The 25,046-nt window shown below is 38.4% G+C and overlaps 1 protein-coding gene across 15 annotated transcripts in view; it reads left to right on the top strand.

Moving 5' to 3' along the window:
- Positions 1–25,046, top strand: part of cacna1aa (calcium channel, voltage-dependent, P/Q type, alpha 1A subunit, a) — a 142,520-nt gene that overhangs the window by 26,478 nt on the left and 90,996 nt on the right. For all 15 annotated transcript variants that reach the window (XM_057860514.1, XM_057860511.1, XM_057860515.1 and 12 more), the window contains exons 4-15: positions 6,793–6,884; positions 7,613–7,765; positions 7,925–8,112; positions 16,517–16,620; positions 16,738–16,853; positions 17,427–17,471; positions 17,931–18,014; positions 21,926–22,132; positions 24,161–24,273; positions 24,373–24,485; positions 24,569–24,700; positions 24,875–24,947. In XM_057860514.1, coding sequence (XP_057716497.1) covers positions 6,793–6,884; positions 7,613–7,765; positions 7,925–8,112; positions 16,517–16,620; positions 16,738–16,853; positions 17,427–17,471; positions 17,931–18,014; positions 21,926–22,132; positions 24,161–24,273; positions 24,373–24,485; positions 24,569–24,700; positions 24,875–24,947 — 1,420 coding nt within the window. The remainder of the gene's footprint in view (positions 1–6,792; positions 6,885–7,612; positions 7,766–7,924; positions 8,113–16,516; positions 16,621–16,737; positions 16,854–17,426; positions 17,472–17,930; positions 18,015–21,925; positions 22,133–24,160; positions 24,274–24,372; positions 24,486–24,568; positions 24,701–24,874; positions 24,948–25,046) is intronic.

Below are 25,046 nucleotides of genomic sequence, written 5' to 3'. Positions count from 1 at the left end.
GGATATGCACCACTATGAGTGTATAGATATATTTGATTAGAAGCTGTATAAATTTGGTAGCAGTTAACTATAGATAGGTTAATGTTGACGGCAAAGTAATACATCAGCAGAAACAGAGGTGCCCATTTAATAATGTCATGTTCAATGGTACTGTATACTGTATGTGAGCTGATGTTGACATGTATATCAATCCAATACCTGTATGCCAATTTACAAGTACCTTTCTTTTAAAATGAAATTTTGGCATTTTTGAGGAGACACAGATAACAGCTCACAACATAGATGTGTGTGTGTGTGTGTGAGGTTTTTTTTTTCTTCCGTAGTCTATATTTAACTCATTAGATCTGGCATCGAAAATTTGGTCAGTGCCAGTCCCTCCCAGTCAGAATGAGTTTGAGGTCTAGTGCTGTCAATAGCGGTGAAACAAATCATCAAAATGAATTGGCAGTTATTTGATAGTCAGTGAATCATTCTGAGACATTGTTGACCTAAAAAATGTACAAAACCTCTTTTTGAGGCTTTTAAAACAAAAATGTGCTAATTAATTTTCATTTTTTTAACTTAATATTTACTTACATTTTTATAATTCAAAATGGTTAAAACCAGTAAATAAATCTCTCAACTTTTCCTTTAATTTTCTTCCCTTTTTTTTTTTTTTTTTTTTTCCCCCTTTATTGTTTTTCTTTTAAATTTTAGCGAGAAACCAGATCTCACTGTACATGATTTACTTTTGTGGGCAACACAAAATGTCATGGTGAAATAGATCTTGACACCTATGGTCTACAAGATAAAAACAGCGTGGCACCACCTGATAGGGTCAAAGGTTCAATCCTGAGCCTATGCTTGACTGTATGGAGATTGCATGTTCTCCCTGTGCTTGTGTGGGTTTTCTCCAGGTAAGTAGATAGGGAGCTAGGTAGGTAGCTCGGTAGCAAGATGATTCTTTTTGTTTGCATTTCCATTCCATTCCTTTGATGCGATTGCTCACTGTGTTGCCATGAGATTCACACATGCACATCTTTAGGATTCTCTCTATGAGTGTGTTTTTAGCACACAGCCTCTTTGAACATGAAAGGTGTTGGTCTTTCCGCCCATCCTAGCCCATACCTTTGATAACACTGTGACTGGTCTGCACAGACAACCGTGTACATTTCCACTTCAAACATGCCTTCTTATTTCCTAGTACCGTCTTGTAGACCTGTGGCTGTCCTCCTCACAGACATCCAAAGACAAATGAATGAATACACTTAACATGACTGTGAATAGATTGGCTGTCCACAACGACCTTTTTGCATAGTTGTTTGATTTGTATGCAACCATGTTTCTGTGCCAAAGTTTGTGTGTGCGTTTGTGAATGCGTGCAGTTGCTTGGGTGTGGATGTGTAAAGTCAGGCCAAGTCACTTTTATTTACTGTATATAGCAATTAAGTAATTGGCTGCCATTGACTGCGATAGACGTCCAATACTTTTGGACTGGACCCTCTCAGTTAGGGTTGCCAACTGTCCCTTGAAAAACGGAATTATCCCTTATTCAGAAACCAAGGCACGCGTCCCATATTGAGCTTTAGAGAGATGCACTTTGTCCCGTATTAAAATGAAACTCGAAAACAGTGTTAAATTTGTAGAATGAACACTGGTAGGGTGCTCCTCTGCATTGTGAACAATGAGCATACGAGTATCACAATAACAATACGAAATCCCGCTCATCCCATTGGTCGAAGTACTGTCGCTTGTCATGACAGCGGAAGACGGAAAAAAACACAAGAGTCGGAATTGGATTATTTTCGTATATTTTATTGAGCTAAATAGGTCTTCATGTAATAATAACAGTTCATATAAATGACATTCTGCAGAGAAAAAATTTACCGAACAAGATAGAGGGCATGTTAAACATTTTACATGCTATAGAGTAGGCATATGCCGGTATGAGATTCTGACAGTATGATAACCTTAAGGCAAAATATTACGGTTTCACGATATCATGGTACTGTAATTACAGCTCTAAAATGTGTTCCTTTGAGGTATCCAGGTTAAAACAGAAAAAAACTTTTTTCCATTAAACAGGATTTTTATTTTTCAAAACACATTAGCGAACATAAAATTAAAATAAACGCAGTCCTTTAGGTGAGCCTAAACCCTCAGCTCAAACTTATTACCATCTTAACAAAATTAACGGAATTATTTTCCATAAAAAGCACGTGTGTATGACTCGTATCATGTTCACATTATACACACACTCTTTCTCAACAAACAGTTACAGAGAGAAAAAAAAAACAAAAAAAACCACATGTTTACCACCGCTAGACACACTAAACACACTAGGGTTAACTCTCGTAGCTGGTGGTGTCAACATTCATGACAGTGTTTAATAACCTTTAATTTTGTATAAAGGCAAAATCATATTGGAAGTATTTCCTCCTTGGCAGACACCCTCCGCAAACATGTTTTAAATGTTGGTTGGCCCTCCTCCTCTAAGCCGCGGCCATCTGTAACTTTTCTGTTGCCGAAGTATTCCCATCCCAACAATTTAGTTTTCTTCGATGGGGAAAAAAGTTCAGGAGTTTCACCTCCTCCAGCCATCGTGTAGCACAACTGACTCACCGACACTGAGCAACAACCAGCGGGGGAGGGTTGAGCAGTATAGAGACAAAAATTTAAAGTATTCAAACAAAAAAATAGAACGGCCAAAAAAACACCAACAAAAAATGCCTTATCCTGAGGGTTAAATTATACAGTTTGAAGTTGAGAATTACAGATATTGCATTTTATCCTCAAATGTTTTAAACTTTTTATTAAAAATACATTGATAATTACAACTGATAATTATTGTTTTTCCATGTGCTCAAATATGCATTCATTCAGGTTTGAGTCAAAGCAATTAAAAAGAAGTTATTTTTCATTTCTTAAAAAAAGAAATAAAGCGTGGTGGTTATTGGGCCGACGGGCCGGTGTTCTGTCGATTTCAGTTCCCTGTCGAATTGAGCTCTGAAGCACTACTGAGCATTCACATGGCCACCACACCCCCCAAAGGTTATCACAGGTAAAATGTCCATCAATATAAACTACAATTTTGACTCCGACGCCGCTGCTCGTCGTCGCTGCAATTGAATAATATTTTTAAAGTGTATTTATTTTAAAGTGCCTTTTGAGTAGTAATCCATGTAAGAAATTACAAATGCACAAAAACATTGAAATTGAAAAGTAATGATATTGCAATATAATGGCTGTACTTGAGTTACGGGTCTGTTAACAACGAGGAGCCCAAATCGACAGAACACATGCTCTTCCAATGATGTGTCCCTTATTTTTTTTTTTTTTTCATGGAGTTGGCAACCCTACTCCCAGTCCAAATGGATTGGACGTCTATTCTCGTAAATGCTACTGAAGCATGATCGTTAAATGCCTGCCATCCCATCTATTGCTGTCAATGGCCGTGAATAAGTTAATCACAACAATGTCTTAAAATACTTCGTAGGCCCACACTTGAAGATACCCTTTGATATAAACTCCAAAAAGGGCAAGGAAAAACCTCATCGCAGATGGTGGTGGTGGAGGGGGGTGTCTACTTTTCAGGGTGACCAGGATACAGTGGGTGTCAAGTGGGCAAGATTTATCACTTTAAATAGTGCTATACAATGATATGTGTAGGTGTGTGTGTATGGGATATTGCACTAAATTGCCTGAGTGATTTGGCCCTGGGAATAAGCTACCGGTAGTTGTTTTTTATGCCCACTATTGACTATTAGTCCAATTATGCTTGGTTTACAACCATTCTTGCAGTGCATCTCTGACACCTTTTGCTCATTTTATATACAACTGCTGAACCAAGGAAGTGGAGGGGGCGGCATCCTTCCACATATTTTACAGTTAATTGAAAATAAATGGAAACGCTATCCTTTCAGTGAATTTAAGGTGATGAATGAGTGATCAGTGGTCCCTATCACCCCAGCTCATTATTTTTGGCTGGTGTGAATAACAGAAAAGAGCATTTTGGATAATGGCCATCATAACAACAGCAAAAAGATAAGTGGAGAGTGTATTTGGTCAGCCTTGTAGACACAACTAATTAGCCTCATTTAGCTGAAGTCAGCAAGTACACAGATGGCAAGAGACATGTAAGATTATGTTTTTATAATGTGTTACATTCCCGTGAGAAGGGGCAGTGGGTTGAGCAATTGTGCTTAGCGTTACTTAAAAATAATGAGGTGGGCTCTTAAAAATGGCTGTGTTGCATATACTGTACCTGTTTGTGTGATTTAAAATGTATGTATAACTTCTGATCATCATTGGATGTTTTCTGTTATCTCGCCTTTGCTTAATGACCTACTTTCCAGAGTGCGTTCGGGAAAATTCTTCATACTCAATATGTTTGATCTTTCACTGAAATCGGTTTGTTCACGAGATGTTTGTCTCTGCTGTGTGTGTGTGTGTGACTATCAAATATACAGTATTGCAGCTTTCCTCTATATTAGGTTTATGTAAGTTGTTGATGCACAGAAAAAATAGCGGGGGAAAACACCCGACTCCTCCTTTGGGTCTGTTACCAAGGCAATATAAAGATTCTATCAATGAGCCAAAGGTGCAGTTGCCATGGAAACACTTATGAATGAGAAAGGGCAGAGTAACAGTGGAGACAGTGCGTGAATGAGGAAGTGCCTCATCCACCTGACAGTGTTTGTCATAGCAGTTTTTTTTAGATGGCATTATTCTACCTAATTTGTTCCTTAAGATTTATGTAATATGAACAAAATTTTAGTCAAATATAGGAATGAATGAAAGACATTCAGATTCTCCATGTTGAGTTTTCGAGCAGTTGAAAGAGATAAAGAGAAAGATAATAGAAAGAAAAAAAAAGAAAGAAATGAAAATAAGTGTAAAGGATACAACAGCAATTTATTGTAACACATTTCAAGATGTAAATTTAAAGATGTAAAACCCCCAAATGTAAGATCTCTTTTTTATTCAGTCTTTGGAGAGTACACTTGCCTCGTGGCTAAACGACGAACCACTAAGGTTTTTGACGAACTCGAGTAATGAGTTGCTGTCACCAGAGGTGGGTAGTAACAAGTTTCATGTACTCTGTCACATTTACTTGAGTAACTTTTTGAGAAAAATGTACTTCTAAGAGTAGTTTTACTAAGCCATACTTTTTACTTTTACTTAATTTTTGAAGAAAAAACGCATCTCTTACTTCACTCCTTTGGGCAACACAAGAGTCGTTACATTTTTCCTCTTTTCCTACATATTCGATTGATTTTTTTCTTGCCTGAGATGCAAAGAGTAGCTCTACCAATTTCACCAATAGGATGGCGCAACAATAATCTCATGACTCCATTACCATTACAGCAATCTGACACATGCTTGCCGTTCTATGATCACACTAGCCAGTTCAATCACGTGGCGTCTTTAAAGCACCGTAAAAAATGAAGTATTAGACATAGAGTGCTGCCCTCTACATGACTCGAAAGCACAGATTTAAACTTCTCTCCCAGTTTTTATCTGGCACCGAATGACCACGGAAAACCGGAGATATGATTCTTTTAATTTCATAATAATAATTATGAAGGAACTACTGTATTCACTATTCAATCTAGGAACTATTTTCTCCACAAGAGGGCACTCATGCTCTTTTTACGAATAATGCTTCATTTCTGTTACGAATAATGCTTCATTTCTGTCTTTTTTTTTTTTTTTATTGCTTTGGCTTAATGTAGTTATGGGTTATTGTACAGTATCACAACAACAGTATAACAACAGTTCATATAGATAAGTTTGTGCTGAGAGAAAAAAAAATCCATCTTTTCAAAAAAATCCAACAAAAATAAGCAGTTACTCACAATGTTACTCATCACCTGAGTATTCTTTTCACTGGATGCTTTTTTACTTTTACTTGAGTACATTTTTTGGATGACTACTTATACTTGAGTAATATTATTTTGAAGTAACGCTATTCTTACTTGAATAAAATATTTGGCTACTCTACCCACCTCTGGCTGTCACACATTTTCATACCAAGGCTACAATCTTTAATTATAATGGAATGTTTAAATATTCATCTCAGGAGCACCCTTGGATCCTGCGTTCATGTCATTTGCTCTTTTAGGGTGTTTCCATACACCGTGGTCTGATTTGAAGCCTGCCGTGATTAAGGTTCTGCTGTTTCACTGGAACAGAGGAGACTGGAAATGTGTCAGAGTGACAGGATGAAAAAAAAACAAAGAGTGAAAGGGAGAGATGATTCACTCTGTGCGTCAGACGAGGGACTGACTGGAAGTCTGGCGGCACAGGGGACTCTCCACACTTGCACATGCATACACCATCTTGCTTACTATTCTTGATTCGCCTTCTGTTCTCAGGCGCAACGTCAATTGCTCCTCTGTCTGGAAACACTGAATGCACTATGAATTGAAATTAGACTGAAATGGACAATGTCAGCATCTCTCTTTGTCATCTTTCCCAACACCTTCTCCTATCATCCCACCTTACTCTTTTTGGTTTTGTTTTCTTTTTAATTTATAGCTCTTGCTCATGCCAATATGAATCATCCGTCCCTCTACTCATCCCTCCTTTGCCCTGTTACACTTCACTGTTCAGCTTTACTTGTCACCTCTATTGATTACCACAGCTTCTGCAGGATTTTAAATAGGATGTGCCTTGAGTTGATCATAATCACTAGAAGTCACTTTGTGTGCTTCTGTAAAGTGTGTATGCTTTTTGTATGTTTTCAGAAGGGATAATCTGACTAACAAGATTAATTTCAGTATTTATTCGCCCTTTTAATTTGTCCATTAGGATCCTGTCCACTGTGGGCTCAGATTTTGACCTGCGAACCCTGAGAGCCGTTCGAGTGTTAAGGCCCCTCAAACTGGTGTCTGGTATTCCTAGTAAGTGTGGCATTTAAATCAATGGTATTGCATGTTCCTCTGTGAAATATAAGCTCTATTGGAAGCTAAAATAGCTCAGAGAATCATTTTATATTAAGGTTGGATTCAGCTTTGTTTTTTGTGTATCATCCAAGCTACTAAAGTGGTTCTTCTGTGCACTTCTTTTGTCTTAATTGTACTGTTAAGGTGGCAGTCTTGTTCCAACAACACTGCATTACTGTTTTAGTTTTAACCTTAAAAACTCTACTACAGATCTCAACCAATCTCAAAAGAAATGTCAAAATCACCATTGAGTAAAATGCATGTACTACACTATTCTTTCTTGATAAATAATATATAATGCTATACATGATATATTATAAAATGAAAAAAAGATGTAGCGTAAATTTGAATAAACCTTTTTTCCCATTTGTATGGCATAAAGGACTAACTAGAAACATTATAATAATGATTTTGAGCGCAATGATTCCAAAATGCTGCACATGGTGTTGTCGTATTTCCTCAGTTGGGCTTGCAGAGGGAATTTAAAACCAAAATGAAATTGGTACTTCCTTATAATATGAAACGAGAACATTTGCAAAATCAATTCAATAGCAGATGGTCTTTTTAATTAATCCACTTGGGAAATTCCAATTATTTAATCATGAACACCCCCCCTCCCTCATTTCTGTTACATTATTAAAAGTAGCAGAAAATTAACTTGTGGTGATGACACTCTGTCTTTTCAGGCTTACAGGTGGTGCTCAAATCAATCATGAAAGCCATGATTCCGCTGCTACAAATTGGCCTCCTGCTTTTCTTTGCCATCCTCATGTTCGCGATCATCGGCTTGGAATTTTACATGGGCAAATTCCACACCACCTGCTTTGACAATCACACAGGTACAGAACATGGATATTGTCTGTTTAGAATGTTCACCAAGTACATAAAATAGCTCTAATGTTCAGCTATATGAAATCCAGCCACTGAATTCATAAAAAATAAATATAATTGTTTTACACTTTGTTGTGTGATACCTCTCATCTTCTGCCCAAATCCAGGGGAGATCCGTGAAGAATTTCCATGTGGGATTGAACCTCCATCACGATTGTGTCCTGAGGGTACCACGTGTCGAAAGTACTGGCTCGGTCCAAACTATGGCATCACCCAGTTTGACAACATTCTTTTTGCTATCTTGACCGTCTTCCAGTGTATCACCATGGAGGGCTGGACTGAGCTGCTCTACTATGTAAGTTTTGGTACTCATTCCCCCAATTTGTATGACACAACCTCACAAACAAACAGGTGGGTAGTAACGCATTACATTTAGTGCGTTACATTCACTTGAATAACTTTTTGAGAAAAATGTAGTTCTAAAAGTAGTTTTACTAAGTCATACTTTCTACATTTACTTGAGTAGATTTATGCGGAAGAAACACTACTCTTAAGCTCCTTTCACACACACATATCCCGGTAAATTCCCGTGTAACATGACGTGGGATTTACTAGCGTCATTGCTTTCACGCATGGAGAGATATCCCGGGAATGACACAGGTTGGACACTTTCATAGACTTGTCCCGTGTTGGCCACTTGGCGCTCTTTGTGCAGGGTGGGCTGCTGGCGTGATTTTATAACCTAGACATGACTTCATTTTTCGTCGGCATCCCCTGTCACATTCTGTTGGTCAGATCATGTTTTGTTACAGAGTCGGTTGTGGGAGCGTTCCCGACGTCGTACCTGCAGCCAATTCAAGATAATCAAGACTGTATTTAAGCCCAAGCGGTCCAACAGAAGGGTGCAGAGATATTAACTTGCTGGGCGCCATTCGACACCTTGTACTCTCGGATTTCGTGCATTTGCTAGCCTGTTCGTCTGCCGCTCTTGTTTTGAAATCCCCTACTTGAGTGTATTTGTTTTGTTGTCTTATCGGCTCTCTGCCCAGCACTTAGATTAGTCTTTTTGATCCCCGTCAAACTACTGTCACGGACCCATTGTGTTATTCCCGCTTTTCCGTGATCGCGTGTATTTTTGTTTGTATTTAATAAACCCTTGAACGCTTCCCTCCGTTGTTTTCTGTTTTGAGGTACAGCTTTGTTTCCGCAGTTGCGGACCCTAACATCGGCAACAAATTAAACCACACATTTCCAAAGATTGACGATGGTCTCTGTTCCTCGGTAGCAATTTAATTTCGTTGTGTTTTCAATTTAATTAAGCTATTTCCAGTTTGCTATGTTGATAATTGCGATTTTTATTTACCGCTTTTCGTCCTACTGCAAAGAAAGAGGAAGTGACAATCGGCCAGCCATGATATTTACGTCATCAGCCATCGTCCTGCGACCCATGTATTTAACGCCTGCTTTCACACACACCGGACATTATACTAAGATGCGACTCGGTAAATATGTGCGTCATCTCCTGACAGTTGACCCGTGAAATTTCTTTCACACATGTATAAGGGCTGCCCGTTTAAATCTCGGGATTTAAACGGTGTTCAGGTGTATGTGAATGGGACTTTACTCCGCTACATTGGGCTACATTAGTCATTACACTTTTCTTCTTTATTCTACATTTTAGATTTTCCTTTTTTTTTGCCAGTGATGGCAACAGTATTGTTATCAGTTTCACCAATGAGGCATGGCAACAATAATCACTTGACTCGATTATACCAATCAGACTAAAGCTTGCTGTTCTATGATCACACTGGCCTGCTCAATCATGCGGTGCCTTTAAAGCACTATTTTTAAAAAAGTATTTGTTATAGAGCATTGCCCTCAACATGAATCAAAAGTGTGGCTTTTCACCTCTCACCCAGTTTTTATTTGGCACCTACTGACCTCGAAAAACCGGAGATATGATCCTTTTAATTTCATAATCTGAACTATGAAGGAGCTATTCACTGTTCAACTATTCAAACTAAGAAGTATTTTCTCCACTAGAGAGCACTCGTTCTCTTTGGACGGATGATGCTTCAGTTCTGTTAATTTTTTTTTTTTTCTCTCGTCGTATTTTTGGGGGGGCTTAATGTGGTTATATAATAGGTTATAGTACAGTATAATGATAACAGTTCATATAGATAATTTTGTGCTGAGAATTTTTTTTTTGATCAAACATCAGAAGCAGTTACTCCCAATGTTAGTCTTGAGTATTTTTTTTTTTTTTTCGCTAAATGCTTTTTTACTTGAGTACATTTTTTGAATGACTAGTTTTACTTTTACTTGAGTAATCTTATTTTGAAGCAACGCTACTCTTGCTTGAGTAAAATATTTGGCTACTCTACCCATCTTTGCAAACAAATATGCTGTAACTACTCTGAAACTATAAAATTATTTCTCCTGCTTGTTTTCAAGGTAGTTCACACACATTTCCTTGCTCAGACACCTTTACTTTGTAAGCAACAACAACTTTGTTGCAACATTTAGGAGGGTTCTTAACTCAGCACTGTGCCAAACACCCACCCTTGTTTTTTCTGGAATAAAAACAAACACACTTCCTCTGGTGAAGTTGTGAGACAAACATAGGCAATGAAATGCAGTACGCTTCTTTCAGTCTTCTAAAATATTACTCAATTTTCAGGATGGTAAAGGTGTTGCTTGCATTTTAGTTTAATGTGAATCTCCTTCATAGTCACTTTAGCCTTGCCGTGCTTTACACACTTTATTCCTACGTCAGCAGGAATACAAGATGGGTTGCATCAGCACAACCATTCATCTACAGTGTAATATCAATATGAAAATATGTTGAGCTATCATGAAGAAACAATTAACATTATTTTTAAAGGACAGTGGTGGTTGTGATTTAAAAAATGTGCAGATAAAAATGAGTACAAAAGACACATTTTATGCTTTTTTTCACCACAGTTTTAAATAGTAATGTAACATTCTATTGTTGAAATACAGTGGTACCCCAACTTGCGACATTAATTGGTTCTGGAAGTCATCTCGTAACTCGAAAATTCCATAAGTCGAGACGCATTTTCCATGCAAATGCCCCTAATCCGTTCCCCGCACTACTGAAACGCCACATTAAATTTTATTATTGGGGTAAAACCAGAATAAAACAACAGCCAAACACATTTGAATGATTACATATACCTAACTGTTAATACCTGCAATGAAATAAAGAATAGAACATAATGCAATGGAGGAAAAAAAATCTTACCTTTCATTTAAGGCAATGTCCTCTTTCATGACATCAAAGGTGCCTATCGCCTATCTCACTCTTCGTGACACAAAACACGAGGAGACCTGTGCTCTAATGTGTCACTAGTGTAGTGAACCATTTATGGGCTTAAAAAATCTCTTCCTGAGCTAAAAACGCAAGGAGACTTGTGCTCTTTTGGCTCCGACGTCAACACCTATAACAACAACACCGTCGCGCCTGTGCACGTCATCTTACTGCGACACCCAAATTGAAACGTTATCAACAATAGGCCAATAGGAGAGCAGAATCCCATTACTGAAGCATGAATGGAAAGATTATGACAAATAGGGCACAACATTTAAAAGCTGAAAGAAGGAAATACATAGGTATCTTTTACAGTATTGTATAGTATTTTTACCTCTCATAAGCAGAAATATCTTTCTTAACAAAAGGCAATATTTTCCCATTTAGGCATGTCGTAACCTGAAAATAACATTTAAAAACATGTGTTAGTAGAGGTTCCACTGCATACTAAATATTAAGAATGAGATACATATAGTATCTTAACCGAATAGTTATTGCTGTGGTGCAAATGACATGTTTTATGGAGGTTGGATGCAGTTTCTTGTGCAGTGAATTCAATGGTGAGACTGACGAATGACAATCAGTAGGCTTGAACATTTCCTGTTGGTGCTCGGTTGTCTTCACTTCCGCTTCACATGTATGGGGGATGGTTGTTTGCAAAGCCCAGAGCATTGAGTTTCCTTAGATTGAGGGGAATGAAAGCATTCCATCCTGCGGAGGCGACAATGCACTCTGTGTACCTGGCACATGAACAGATACAAATGCCACCTTTCTCCCTACACATCTTCAAATATTCCAGTAAGCAATGCATTTCAAAAGCTAAAGCTTTTATGATGCTAATCTTTGCATCCAAAATACCGTGAAAAGTGCTCTGCTTTCTTTGCGTAAAGTCATCACGAGATTATCTAACCATGACTGCCACTCACACTTTTAAAATGAGTGCCCATAGAGATCACATTGCATAGAAAAATGTGTCAATTAGAATCGCAATGTGTCACATGACATCACCAAACACAAATATTCCCAACCCGGATGTCAACACTTTGGCCAAAAATTACACTTAAGGGTCGGAACCCTGGGGTACCTCACGATACGATTTGTGATAGAAGACTCACGATTAGTGCTGCAACGATTAATCGATTAACTCGAGTAATTCGATTAGACAAAAGCTTCGAATTAAATAATGCTACTTCGAGTATTCGTTTCATTAAAATGGCGTTGTCATAGTATGCTTTGAAAGTGTTTGCATTTATATTTATTGATTTGGGTGGATACACTGCTCTCTAGTGGTAACAGTGAATATGATACAACTCATTTAAATTGACTAAATCCAGCAGCTCCCTGTTAAGACCGACATAAGGTACGATTTTGTTGGAGCTAATGTTTTTTTTATGTATTCGTAAGTTAGTTTATAGGGGTATTTAGCCGTTTTTGTAAGAATACAGTATGTGTATGAATGATAAAAGCATTGTTTTTTAAAAAAAAGTTAGCATTTTATAGCATTTAAGCTAGTGGACTTTTGCTACGCAAGTTAGCCATTTGTTCTTTTGTTGCACTTAGATCCCGATTTATTATTATTATTTTTTTTTTTTATACCGTTTGAGGCTAAGATCAGGTATTTTAATTGTTTTGTTCCTAATCCGATTACTTGATTATTCTTGATTATTATACTAACTAGTTCATAGATTAATAGACTACTAAAATAATAGATAGCTGCAGCTCTACTCGCAATAACGATGATCTCACGATATGGCGATGGGTCAGGAAATCATTCGAGGATATTCAACAAAACAACTAATCGGGGAGCGGGGGGTATTTTCATCCTTCTGTGGTGAATTGGAATGAGTTTATTACTAGTAGACGTCCATTCCGTTGAAACTGGGAGAGTGGCTTCTATGGGTATCAGTGGCAGCCAATGCCAGGCAAGGAGTTCATTTTGCGTCATTTCACATCATTTTCTGTTGATTTTCGGTCACTTCCATTTCCTGTTGGGCATTTACAGCTCACTTCCTTTTGGTTTGGGGGAATTTACAGGACACTTCCTGTTGATTTTGGGTTACTGAAAAGGAAGTGACTCACAAATGTTCTCAAATGAATAGGAAGTGATTGGAGAAGGGCCTGACTGCAGCAGCAGCCACATGCCATTCTTTTTTTATTGCAGATATTGATTGCAATAAAACATTTGGACAACATGATTCCATTTCCCGTTTTATTTAAAACGATTGGTGCAAGTATAAAACAGGTCAATAAATTATAATTTATTAAATTATTACAAGAATGTGATATCAAACAGCAGAGCTACGGAGCGGCTTGAGATGCCGGCGGCCTCCGGACGGGCTTTTGTCCTGCTGTCCTCTTTAATTCTAGCCCCAATAGCATATCTTAAAGTTGCTGCAGTTAAAAAGCTTGTAGTCTTTCCCAAACTCTCGGCCCCCTCCGCACGTAGTCTCTATATATTTCCAAAAACGTACAGTAAGTGTTGATGTGAGGCACATCAACTTGTCTTGCCTTGCCTAACAGCATTTTCCACTGGTAAACAAATGAACAAAAAACTTGTACAAAAAACAGTCTCAATTCTTGGTTAAAAGCTAAATAAAAAACGGGCATTTAGCATTTATTTTACGTAAATATTGCGAATTATGACGCCAATGCCATAGCGGTTAATTCCTCCCGTTGATTTTTTTTCACAACGTTTCAAAATGCATGCATGGTAGGAAAATATAATAATTACCTTGAATCCTCGAACAAATCCCTCCTGAGACAATCCTTGCTGTTCGTATGCGGTACAGCTTTCGTACTTTTATCCTAAACCAGCCTTTGAGTCGCTGCAACGGGCTGCGAATAGCTGAAGCAGATTGTTGGATGGGCCCGCTGCTTGAAGGCGTTGCGCAGTGGCTGGCCGAACTGACCCATTAATACAATTATGATGTCTATGGATCATCTTAAATACAATCATCAATGTAATCACAATGTCAAAGGCAACAAGTTGTTTCATGATTTTCAAAATTTTAACTTTAGTATTTTTTGAGCACCGGACACATGAAAATGCAGGGATAGGAAGACCATACCTTCCAAAACACAGTGGCAAAATGGCTACAAAAACACCCAATCTTTGTGGTGGCACGAGCTTGGGTCCACATCTGCCTTCATGAACATGTCATCCTCCCCTGTCATGTTGATTGCAGATGTATGCGGTATTTCCAGATGGTCTTTTTTAAGGGATTTTGATGAGTAATGTTACTCCAGCTCCACTGTTGTTTTGGATGGAGATATTCTAAAACGGAAGTTGCTAGCAGACATAAGGATGTAAAGCGGAAGTATCTCGGAAACCTGTCTATATCAGTTATTGGTGGGAGCATATCGATAACCTTTTGGGCTACAGATTAGATCACCTTTTTGATATATTGTCACACCCCTAATTAGAAATCAGGTTAAGTAAAATAGTTGAAGATAATAGGGTGTGCCATTTTAGACACCCCACGATTTGATTCGATTACGATTCAGGGGGCTACGATTTGATTCTTGAACGGTGATCACGGTTATCACGATTATCGATGCATTGTACTTTACTAATTAATATAGTAGACAAACAAATTTTTGTCCATTATTTATTTAAATATCCTAATGATTTAACAGGAACGATGGAAACTTGCCCATATAACAAAAACTTGCCCTTAAGCTGCTTTTTTATTTATTTATTTTACAAGAAAGTGCAAAAACATTAACCATTTTAAACGGAGTACTTATTTCACTCAACAATACAATAGAATTTTCACAGGTGGAATGAATTCCACATTTTCTGGAAACAAAGTGTCTTTAGAAATAAGCCTTCTTTTAACAAATATACCTTGTTTTCACAGATTTCTTTACTATTTCGCTGTTTTCAGTGTTACTGCTGTACTTAATCATGGTTTTACACGTTCTGCATATTAAATACACGTTAGCAAATTAGCTAATTAACTTAGCGCTTGGCGCTAACTATTAACACCTCAAAAACAACAACAATAAAGGCTAAACAGTAGAAGAGGGTTCATGCACTCATCTATTGTAGACACACACGGGTCTTAGCAACACAATCAGGACATTTTTCAATTGACATGACTTGAAACTACAGCTGGACATCTGAAAGACGAGGAGCAACAAAATATCCCTCTTCTCCTCTCGCTCTAAAAAATAACGTACGCACAGAAGCGCGACCCGGTGCACTTCTGTACCTGCCTGTCTCATACACAAATTTATTTTCCATTCTTCTGAAAAAGAGTAAATCTCTCACTCAGTTACAGGCAGCATCCATTATAACGTGTGTGCGTACGTTAAAGGTGTCCGGGCAGCAGACATGTCTTGAATTTCGTTCCGCTACGAGCGGCTGTCATAAAGTTATGAGGGAAAATCATCGTTTTTGAGCCTTTATGAATCGTAATCGAATCGTCACGTGTCGAATCGCGGTGAATGTAATAATCGATTTTTTTTTAACTCCTCGAGTAGTTGTCTGGCCATGACTAGCTATTCTTAATTGGAAATCAGAGACTAGTGCACTATAAATGTTTTTACGTGTTACTAGAGTTTGACTGACAGCTTGACTGACAGCTTGTCTTCAAAGCATATACTCACTGTGCAATTACTTCCTGGTTTCTTCAAGATGAATCCCTTAGAATATTGTAAATTTAATACCAACGCTTTTGCCCTTTTATACTTATTTCCAGTTGTGTCGTCATACTTCCACTCTTACACCGTGCTGTCCCTGTCGCAAGATGTCTCTTCCTGCGTCCCTCTTTCCCGGTGCTGCTCTATATTTAAAAAGGCCTGTTCAGCCGGAGTTATTCTTGCGCCTGCTGGAGAGAGAAGTGATAAAAGTTTAATGTTAGAAAAAAAGGGTTTGCGGTACATTGGGTACACAGCAGCCATGCTAGCTTCCAGTCCGGCAGAAAGAAAGGATATGAGGAGTCAAGGCAGGAGGGGGCTATTAGAACAATCTTCTATAGTTGGGAAGAAGCGTGAAAGACTAGAGGTAGGTTTAGGAGATGGAAGTTGATTATAGAGTGACAAGGGATTCAAAAGATTGGAAGAAAAGGAGGAATTGAAGTGGAAAAGATTGAAGGAAATGATGGATGACTAAACAGGATACAGGAGGACAGCAGGAGAAATGTTTTCCAGCGAAGGCTGCGAAAGGCGAATTGAAAAAGGAAACCATAAGGATGCACGGTTCATGTTTGACGTCTAATCATCAATCATACTAAAGATTATTTTGTTTTTGGGTGCCATCGTATTCTTTAAAAGCAAAAGCAAAAATATTAGAGTTTAGCTTACTTTTTAACCCATCAACAAACTAGAATGGCATAAAGTGAGGAAATAACCTCCACCAATTCTCAACATTAATGGAAGTTCAAATACACCTGATGTCTATGTATGTGTGCATGTGTGTTTCCAGAGCAACGATGCCTCAGGGAGCGCATGGAACTGGATGTATTTCATCCCACTTATTATCATCGGCTCCTTTTTCATGCTCAACTTGGTACTGGGTGTTTTGTCGGGGTAAGGTCTGCTGAGCAAAGCATGTTAGAGGGAATACTGGTTTTGTTTTGTAGTATTACAATTAATTTGCACTCAAATATCAGATTAAAATATGTGTGTGTGTGTGTACACCCACAGAGAGTTTGCCAAAGAGAGGGAAAGAGTGGAAAACAGAAGCGAGTTCCTGAAGCTGAGAAGACAGCAGCAGATTGAAAGAGAACTCAACGGTTACTTGGAGTGGATTTGCAAAGCTGGTAATTAACGTAGATGTCATGTAGATTTTATATGCAAAACCACACAATGCATTACAATCTTAAAACTTCTTAGCTTTTGTTTTGTCACCTAATATGCACTCAAAGTACCTGCCATATTGCTTTACGCTTCCGAAGTGAAATATTAAGACACTTTAGCTTCATTTTAATGCCATTGATGCCTCTTGTTACCCACAGTTAACTTTCAACGGTTGCCTTCCTTGTAAGTGTAAAGTATGTGGTGGGACTTGCAGGACAGATGCAGGAAAGATGAAGTAGGCTTGTGCAGTGCAAATTGAGGACAGGGCTTTGATCTTCTTGAATAGACAATCTACATCAAAATAAGTCGAGTATTAAAATAAAGGAAGGGGTGAATACAAAGGTGAAGCCTTTAAATGTATTCTCAGTTGAGGTGGCAATAGAAAACACTTATTAAGTCACAGTTAGCAGTGAAAAAATGGTTTTATTTATATACTTTGTACTATCATTGAATATTCATACATTCATTTTTCTTTTTACTTATGTGCCGTTATTGTGAAATATATTGACAACACGTTTTGTTTTTTGTTTTTGCAGAAGAGGTTCTTTTGGCAGATGATGAAAATGAAAATGATTATGATGGTAAGAATTTGATTTTGCATGTCACTGGAAAAAGAACTTTAAAATAAGTCTGAAAAGGCTGAGAAATGCTTTCACTGTGGCAAAATGACAATTGAAAAAGAAATTAATGCAAAAAATTGGGAAGAATAAGAAATTCACAAATGACTGTACTGATGGTAAAAAAATCACAGCATATCATACCAATCCGCACATCATTGTGCATATACTCTCTCGCTTTTTTCAACAGGATAGCAAAGTCATTATGCAAATCTGACTGGACTACTGTACTATATTTGTATATTGCTGGTAGTGCAATGAACTAGTCTCACCGTCATCAACTCACCATTGATCTTTGAGGGAAAAAAAACTAACACTGACATATTTTGGGAAGTTTATTGCACTTCCATTCCAAATGATGCGACACATTTTGTCCTCTGAATAAGTTGAAATTCAATTCAATTATTTTTTTTTCTATTCCAGGCTCCCGCAGGAGAGCCACCAAGAACCATAAAAGCAAAGCTGAGCTTCTAAACCCAGAGGAGGGGGAGGGAGATATGGCAGTTGGTAAGACAACACACACTCAAACACACACCCACGCAAACACACAAAGGCAAACCACAGGTACAGTACATACAGATGCTATCTTGCATATCAGCATTACCTGACCCTTCTCTCCTTGTCTCTCCTTCATTCTCCTCTTTGCTGATATGAATTCCTGCTCTCACCTTACCCTTTCTATTATCTCGTCATTCGCCTCCTCTCAACCCCCAATCAGGTAGAAGCAAAGCTTCCTCAACCTGTGCATTCATTCGTTAATGACGTTTGATGATATTTTGGTTACTTGCTTATTTGAATGCTTCTTATGACAGTGTCATAAGACTGTCATAATTAGACATGGCACATGTCTTGAATATGAATAAATGCTTACTCATTGGCTGCCATTGATGGCACTAGAAATCCAGTCCATTTGGAATCAGAGGTTCATCCGTCCCTCTTTGTCCAAATGGATTAGACATCTAGCGCTGTCAATTGGACTGAAAAATGAGCATTCAAAGACAATCCTCCCAGTTTAAATGAATTGGACATCCGTTGTCAATGGCAGGCAATGAGGTTAGTGGCATTCAGTAAATTATGGCATATTTGATTCAATATTGACATTGTTCAAATATGTTTGGGTTTAGGGTTGGAACAGTTAACGACATCTGTCATAAGCATGACTTCATGTTTATGACAGGTATCATAAGAAGTAATGTCTCCCCTGGGTTAAGACAGATCCGCATACAAGGTGTCGATTTACGTGATGTTAACCCTTAAAGACCTGCAACATGAAGCAATTATCAGAGAGTCCCAAAATTTGAAAAATAGGGTCCTAATGAAGCCTTTCTTTCAAATTTGTAAAAAGAAATGTCAAAATGAATATGTGTAATAAGCGCTCTAATATCTATAACCAGGGGTGCACATATTTTTTTTGCCCAGGTTCTCAGAGGAGGACCCGGAGATGTGACTTGGTCCTCATTGAGCTTGAGAGCCGACCCGCCTGATGTGATAAAATTATGACAAGCTTTACTTAGAGCCAATTAACTTTAAATAATTATATTAACAATTAATGCTTGATTAAGATCAACTGGCACAACAAAATTGCCATTACTTTCAAGTGAAATGTAAAGAAATAAACATAAAAGCACCAATTCAAAATAAAGGGCATTATGCGGCTCCCACATTAACTCCAAGCCTTTGTAAAAGTGGGATGTCCTCCTCATAAGACCTCATTGATCGTGCATGTTTAGCTTTGTAAAATGCGAGCAAAAACACGTTTGTCAGTGCATGGCGCTGTTCTTCATTACCTTTATTCTGCCATTTGTCCATAGGGCGAGCGGGGTCCTATCTGACATCGATAGTTTGCTTCATTGCCACATGCTCTGTTTTTTTCGTGCTTTTCAAAGCTTGGATGACTGAAATTCTTTGACCCTACATAAAATGCGTTGCTCTTATCAGCGACATTGGGATTCTCGCGGCAAATTTTGTACCACATTTCCGTCCGAGCATCATTTGCTTCTAGCCATGGTACCTCCTGCAGCCACTTTTCAGCAAAAGTCCTTTTTTTCGGTAGCTCCGGTGACGTCTCTGTGGTCTGTCTGTCTTTTGACGAGGGTGGGGGAACAGGGAAATAATTATTTAGTGGGGCCTGCCTCTTCGACATTTTGAGAAGTTATTTTCTCGTGTCCGCCGCGAATACAGTGGTCAGCCATCAGTACACAAAAGCGTATGGAAGCTGTTGAGGGCCAGCGCGTTTGTCTACGTCCAGTACGCATGCGCACATGCGGACCACTTATGTGCACCCCTGTCTATAACCCTAGCTAAATCCTGTTTTTTTTTTCCTCATGGAACCTGCAGATGCATGTGTTGACTTGCATCCATCCAGTTTTTTTTTTCCAAAAACACATGTCAAAATTCTGAATTACTCTCAAAATCATGAAATTTTAGTTTTATCAAATCTGATACATTTGGCAATAAAGTGTTAATTGCAATAAGTTTATAAGGATGCTTTTGAGTCAGGAATTGTTCCCCGGTCCAACAAGAAGACAATATTTTCTGAGAGACATTAACAAGGCGGAGATTAAGGACTTCAGGACAAAATATCTTTCAATTCCAATTCCGCTTAAGTGTAAGGAAATACAATTTTAAGATCCTAAATGCAATTTATCCCACTACTGAATTTTTGAGACTTAAATTTAATTTTCTGTCAAATTTTTTTTGTGTTTTGTGAGAATGAGATTAGGGATCTCGACCATTTGTTTTTTCAATGTGACTTAGTGCAGTTGTTCTGGAAGGATATGCGGAGCTGGCTTCAGTTCAAACAAATTAATTTTTTAACGTGGACAGTAGAGTCTATTAAGTTTGGTGTGTCTGGCAAAAACAAAGATTTGGTTTATGTGATTAATGTGATTGGAATACTTTGAAAATTCTTCATTCACAAGTGCAGCTACTTTAAAACAAGACCTTGTTTTAAACATTGGATGAATGAGTTTCTTCCCTGGTATAGGTCTCTGAAGTTGAGCAATCAGCAAAACGCCCTAATTTTGGTGTAATTGTTTGAGAGAGTGCGTATGTGTGTATGAATGCAAACATATGGCAAGCAAGTAGGATTTTGCAGATTATGATGTAGAGTGTTATTTGTTGTTTCTGGTTATAATGTTGTACTTTCATGAGCCCGTTTTTGTTTGTAAACTGTATAATTGTATTTATGGAAAAAAAATAAATAAAAAAAGGTATCATAAGAAGCAATCAAATGCATTTTTGGTCCAACAGCTACTTACCAAATTACACATATGGAAATGTCTCATTATGTAACTGTTCTGGAATGAATGATCTCCATTTCAAACTGATAGATTTTTACCCATCAAAGTACCACATTACTTCTTCTCCTCCTCCTCCTCATCCTACTACTACCACTACTACTCTTACTAACAAAAATAGAATTACACAAAAGACAATCTCATTGCTTAAAATTGAAAGCTTTAAAATTAACACTGGCAGTCCCGTGTTTTTTGTTATTGTTGACTATAAAGAAATGCCAGAAAGGCATCAAATGACCCCGGTACCAAACTGACGACTTGGCTTTGTCAAACAATAGACCACTCAAACAAGCAGTCAAGCACCCTAGGTGTGAAGGTGGGGTTTCACTCTGGATAGCTGCAATTAGCATCTTAAATATTCGCAAATCCAGACTTGTTAACTCCTGGGTTTGTGTAAAAATGATGGGAGGGCCATGTAACATGAAATTACTACTAGCATCCAGAACTGTAGCTAAACCAGACTGTCTACATTTTTGAAAATTGAGTGGTAGAACATCTGGGACAAATTCCATCAAGCACCATAACTTTGTCTTGACAAGTCCAAAATTCAGTTGTCAAGGTTCACAGTTTATTATGTTGAAGCACATAATGACCAAAGAACTTTCCACAGCAGCTCAAATAGATATTTTGTCACATCAAACACATGCTTCAGTATACAGTACATACTGTAAACAGGTTGTCCAGATGATTGCCTGCCTGAGCGGTCCACTGTCTGACAAAGCCAAGGCAGTTCTGCCCTGCAAACACTCAAGATGCTATTTGGAGCAATCCAACCCAGTGGTTTTGCGAGTGTGAATGGGAATGACTAATGAGGACCTCAATGCTCACAAAAGATATGCTGATTAGAGTCAGATGACCCTTCTCTGGTAACAAAAGTGATTTGTATCAATTGATCCACTCTTGGTAGTTCTAGCGTTAATAATCCGGAGAGACGTGCCGACTCCCTTCACAATAATGACAACAAAAAGCATGTCAGAGTTGTTTCATGCAAAGTTAGTTAAGTCTTCATTTTCGACTTTTGCATGCAGGTTCATACTTTGTCAACAATGTAGATGCAACGCTCAGATACGTAAATGGGTCAAGATGAAGCTAATACTATTGTGTTTCTTACCTTCTTAGGTTCGCCATTTGCCCGTGCTAGCTTAAAAAGCTCCAAGCTTGAAGTATCAACATTCAAGAGGCGAGAACGCCGGTTGCGCTTCTTCATCCGACATATTGTGAAGTCTCAGGGCTTCTACTGGACTGTATTGTGTTTGGTGGGCCTCAACACGCTGTGTGTGGCTGTTGTGCATTACGACCAGCCGGAACCACTCTCAGATTTTCTAAGTGAGTAGAGCAGATGTTTGCGTGTATGTGTGTGTGAACGTAAGTGTAAACTACAACTGTTTCTCAGTATTGTTACATTAATGCATATACAGTGCCTTGCAGAAGTATTCGGCCCCCTTGAATCTTGCAACCTTTCGCCACATTTCAGGCTTCAAACATAAAGATATGAAATTTAATTTTTTTGTCATGAATCAACAACAAGTGGGACACAATCGTGAAGTGGAACAACATTTATTGGATAATTTAAACTTTTTTAACAGATAAAAAACTGAAAAGTGGGGCGTGCAATATTATTCGGCCCCTTTACTTTCAGTGCAGCAAACTCACTCCAGAAGTTCAGTGAGGATCTCTGAATGATCCAATGTTGTCCTAAATGACCGATGATGATAAATAGAATCCACCTGTGTGTAATCAAGTCTCCGTATAAATGCACCTGCTCTTTGATAGTCTCAGGGTTCTGTTTAAAGTGCAGAGAGCATTATGAAAACCAAGGAACACACCAGGCAGGTCCGAGATACTGTTGTGGAGAAGTTTAAAGCCAGATTTGGATACAAAAAGATTTCCCAAGCTTTAAACATCTCAAGGAGCACTGTGCAAGCCATCATATTGAAATGGAAGGAGCATCAGACCACTGCAAATCTACCAAGACCCGGCCGTCCTTCCAAACTTTCTTCTCAAACAAGGAGTAAACTGATCAGAGATGCAGCCAAGAGGCCCATGATCACTCTAGATGAACTGCAGAGATCTACAGCTGAGGTGGGAGAATCTGTCCATAGGACAACAATCAGTCGTACACTGCACAAATCTGACCTTTATGGAAGAGTGGCAAGAAGAAAGCCATTTCTCAAAGATATCCATAAAAAGTCTCGTTTAAAGTTTGCCACAAGCCACCTGGGAGACACACCAAACATGTGGAAGAAGGTGCTCTGGTCAGATGAAACCAAAATTGAACTTTTTGGCCACAATGCAAAACGATATGTTTGGCGTAAAAGCAACACAGCTCATCACCCTGAACACACCATCCCCACCGTCAAACATGGTGGTGGCAGCATCATGGTTTGGGCCTGCTTTTCTTCAGCAGGGACAGGGAAGATGGTTAAAATTGACGGGAAGATGGATGCAGCCAAATACAGGAACATTCTGGAAGAAAACCTGTTGGTATCTGCACAAGACCTGAGACTGGGACGGAGATTTATCTTCCAACAGGACAATGATCCAAAACATAAAGCCATATCTACAATGGAATGGTTCAAAAATAAACGTATCCAGGTGTTAGAATGGCCAAGTCATAGTCCAGACCTGAATCTAATCGAGAATCTGTGGAAAGAGCTGAAGACTGCTGTTCACAAACACTCTCCATCCAACCTCACTGAGCTCGAGCTGTTTTGCAAGGAAGAATGGGCAAGAATGTCAGTCTCTCGATGTGCAAAACTGATAGAAACATACCCCAAGCGACTTGCAGCTGTAATTGGAGCAAAAGGTGGCGCTACAAACTATTAACGCAAGAGGGCCGAATAATATTGCACGCCCCACTTTTCAGTTTTTTATTTGTTAAAAAAGTTTAAATTATCCAATAAATTTTGTTCCACTTCACGATTGTGTCCCACTTGTTGTTGATTCTTGACAAAAAATTAAAATTTTATATCTGTATGTTTGAAGCCTGAAATGTGGCGAAAGGTTGCAAGGTTCAAGGGGGCTGAATACTTTTGCAAGGCACTGTATTATACAACAAAATTAGGAATTATTATCTGTCTGTATGCATGATGGACAAACAGTATATGATACACTGATGTTTTGTAAAATAACCTAAGTATATTCCATCCATCACTCTGAAGTTTGAAAAGTTTTTGCTTTGGACAGTGACTGAAATGACAGCGTACTTGTTCTATCTAAAAAAAAATGGAGCATTTTGTGGCATTGAACACAGGAATATCCTGCAGATTAAAGGATGGATCCTCTACTCTCTCTCTCTCATGTGCGTGCCCTTATATGTTCATCACTTATTTTTGTCTGCTACCCTGATGATAGATTACGCTGAATTTATCTTCTTGGGAATTTTCTTGACGGAAATGTTTGTCAAGATGTATGGTTTGGGAAGGCAGGCATACCTCAACTCCTCTTTTAACTGCTTTGACTGCATCGTGAGTACCACTGCAAATACAAACACCACTTACAAAAAACACCTTTTCCAACCGTTGTAATAAATAATTCTGTGTTGCATTTGCTTGTGTTGAAAAAAGGTGATCTGTGTCAGCATTTTCGAAGTGCTGTGGTCCTTTATCCAGCCAGGCACGTCATTTGGCATCAGTGTTTTACGAGCTCTCAGGTTATTGAGAATCTTCAAAGTCACCAAGTGAGTGTCTTGAATCAAACAGATGAATTGAATCATTTTATGCTAAGGGCGGGTCAAAATCTAACATTATATCTTTGTTCCAGGTATTGGGCATCTTTACGAAACCTTGTCGTGTCTTTGCTGAATTCCATGAAGTCTATCATCAGCTTGCTCTTCCTCCTCTTTCTCTTCATAGTTGTCTTCGCCCTGCTGGGAATGCAGCTCTTCGGCGGACAGTCAGTGCTGTTTCATATAGTTTTCCTTTAGTTTAGTTTTCAAGATTTTGTCGGAGGGTAGTTTTCATAGAAGGAATAACACATTTTGGTAGACTGTGATGCTTTAATGTTATCCATTCTGTCCAAAATACAAGTTAAATCAATGTTTTTCCCATTTCTGTTTTTCCTTGTTAGGTTTAATTTTGAAAATGGCACTCCGTCAACAAATTTTGATACCTTCCCGGCAGCAATAATGACAGTGTTTCAGGTAAGCGAAGACATTTGGACTGTAGTAAAGGGCATGATTGGTTTGGAGGCTAGTCAGTTAAGCTCAGTTACTGTATAACTGGCATTAGAAAGACTACTA

Source organism: Corythoichthys intestinalis, chromosome 16 (assembly GCF_030265065.1).
Source record: "Corythoichthys intestinalis isolate RoL2023-P3 chromosome 16, ASM3026506v1, whole genome shotgun sequence".
NCBI lineage: Eukaryota > Metazoa > Chordata > Actinopteri > Syngnathiformes > Syngnathidae > Corythoichthys > Corythoichthys intestinalis.
This window is presented reverse-complemented; position numbering and strand designations above follow the sequence as displayed.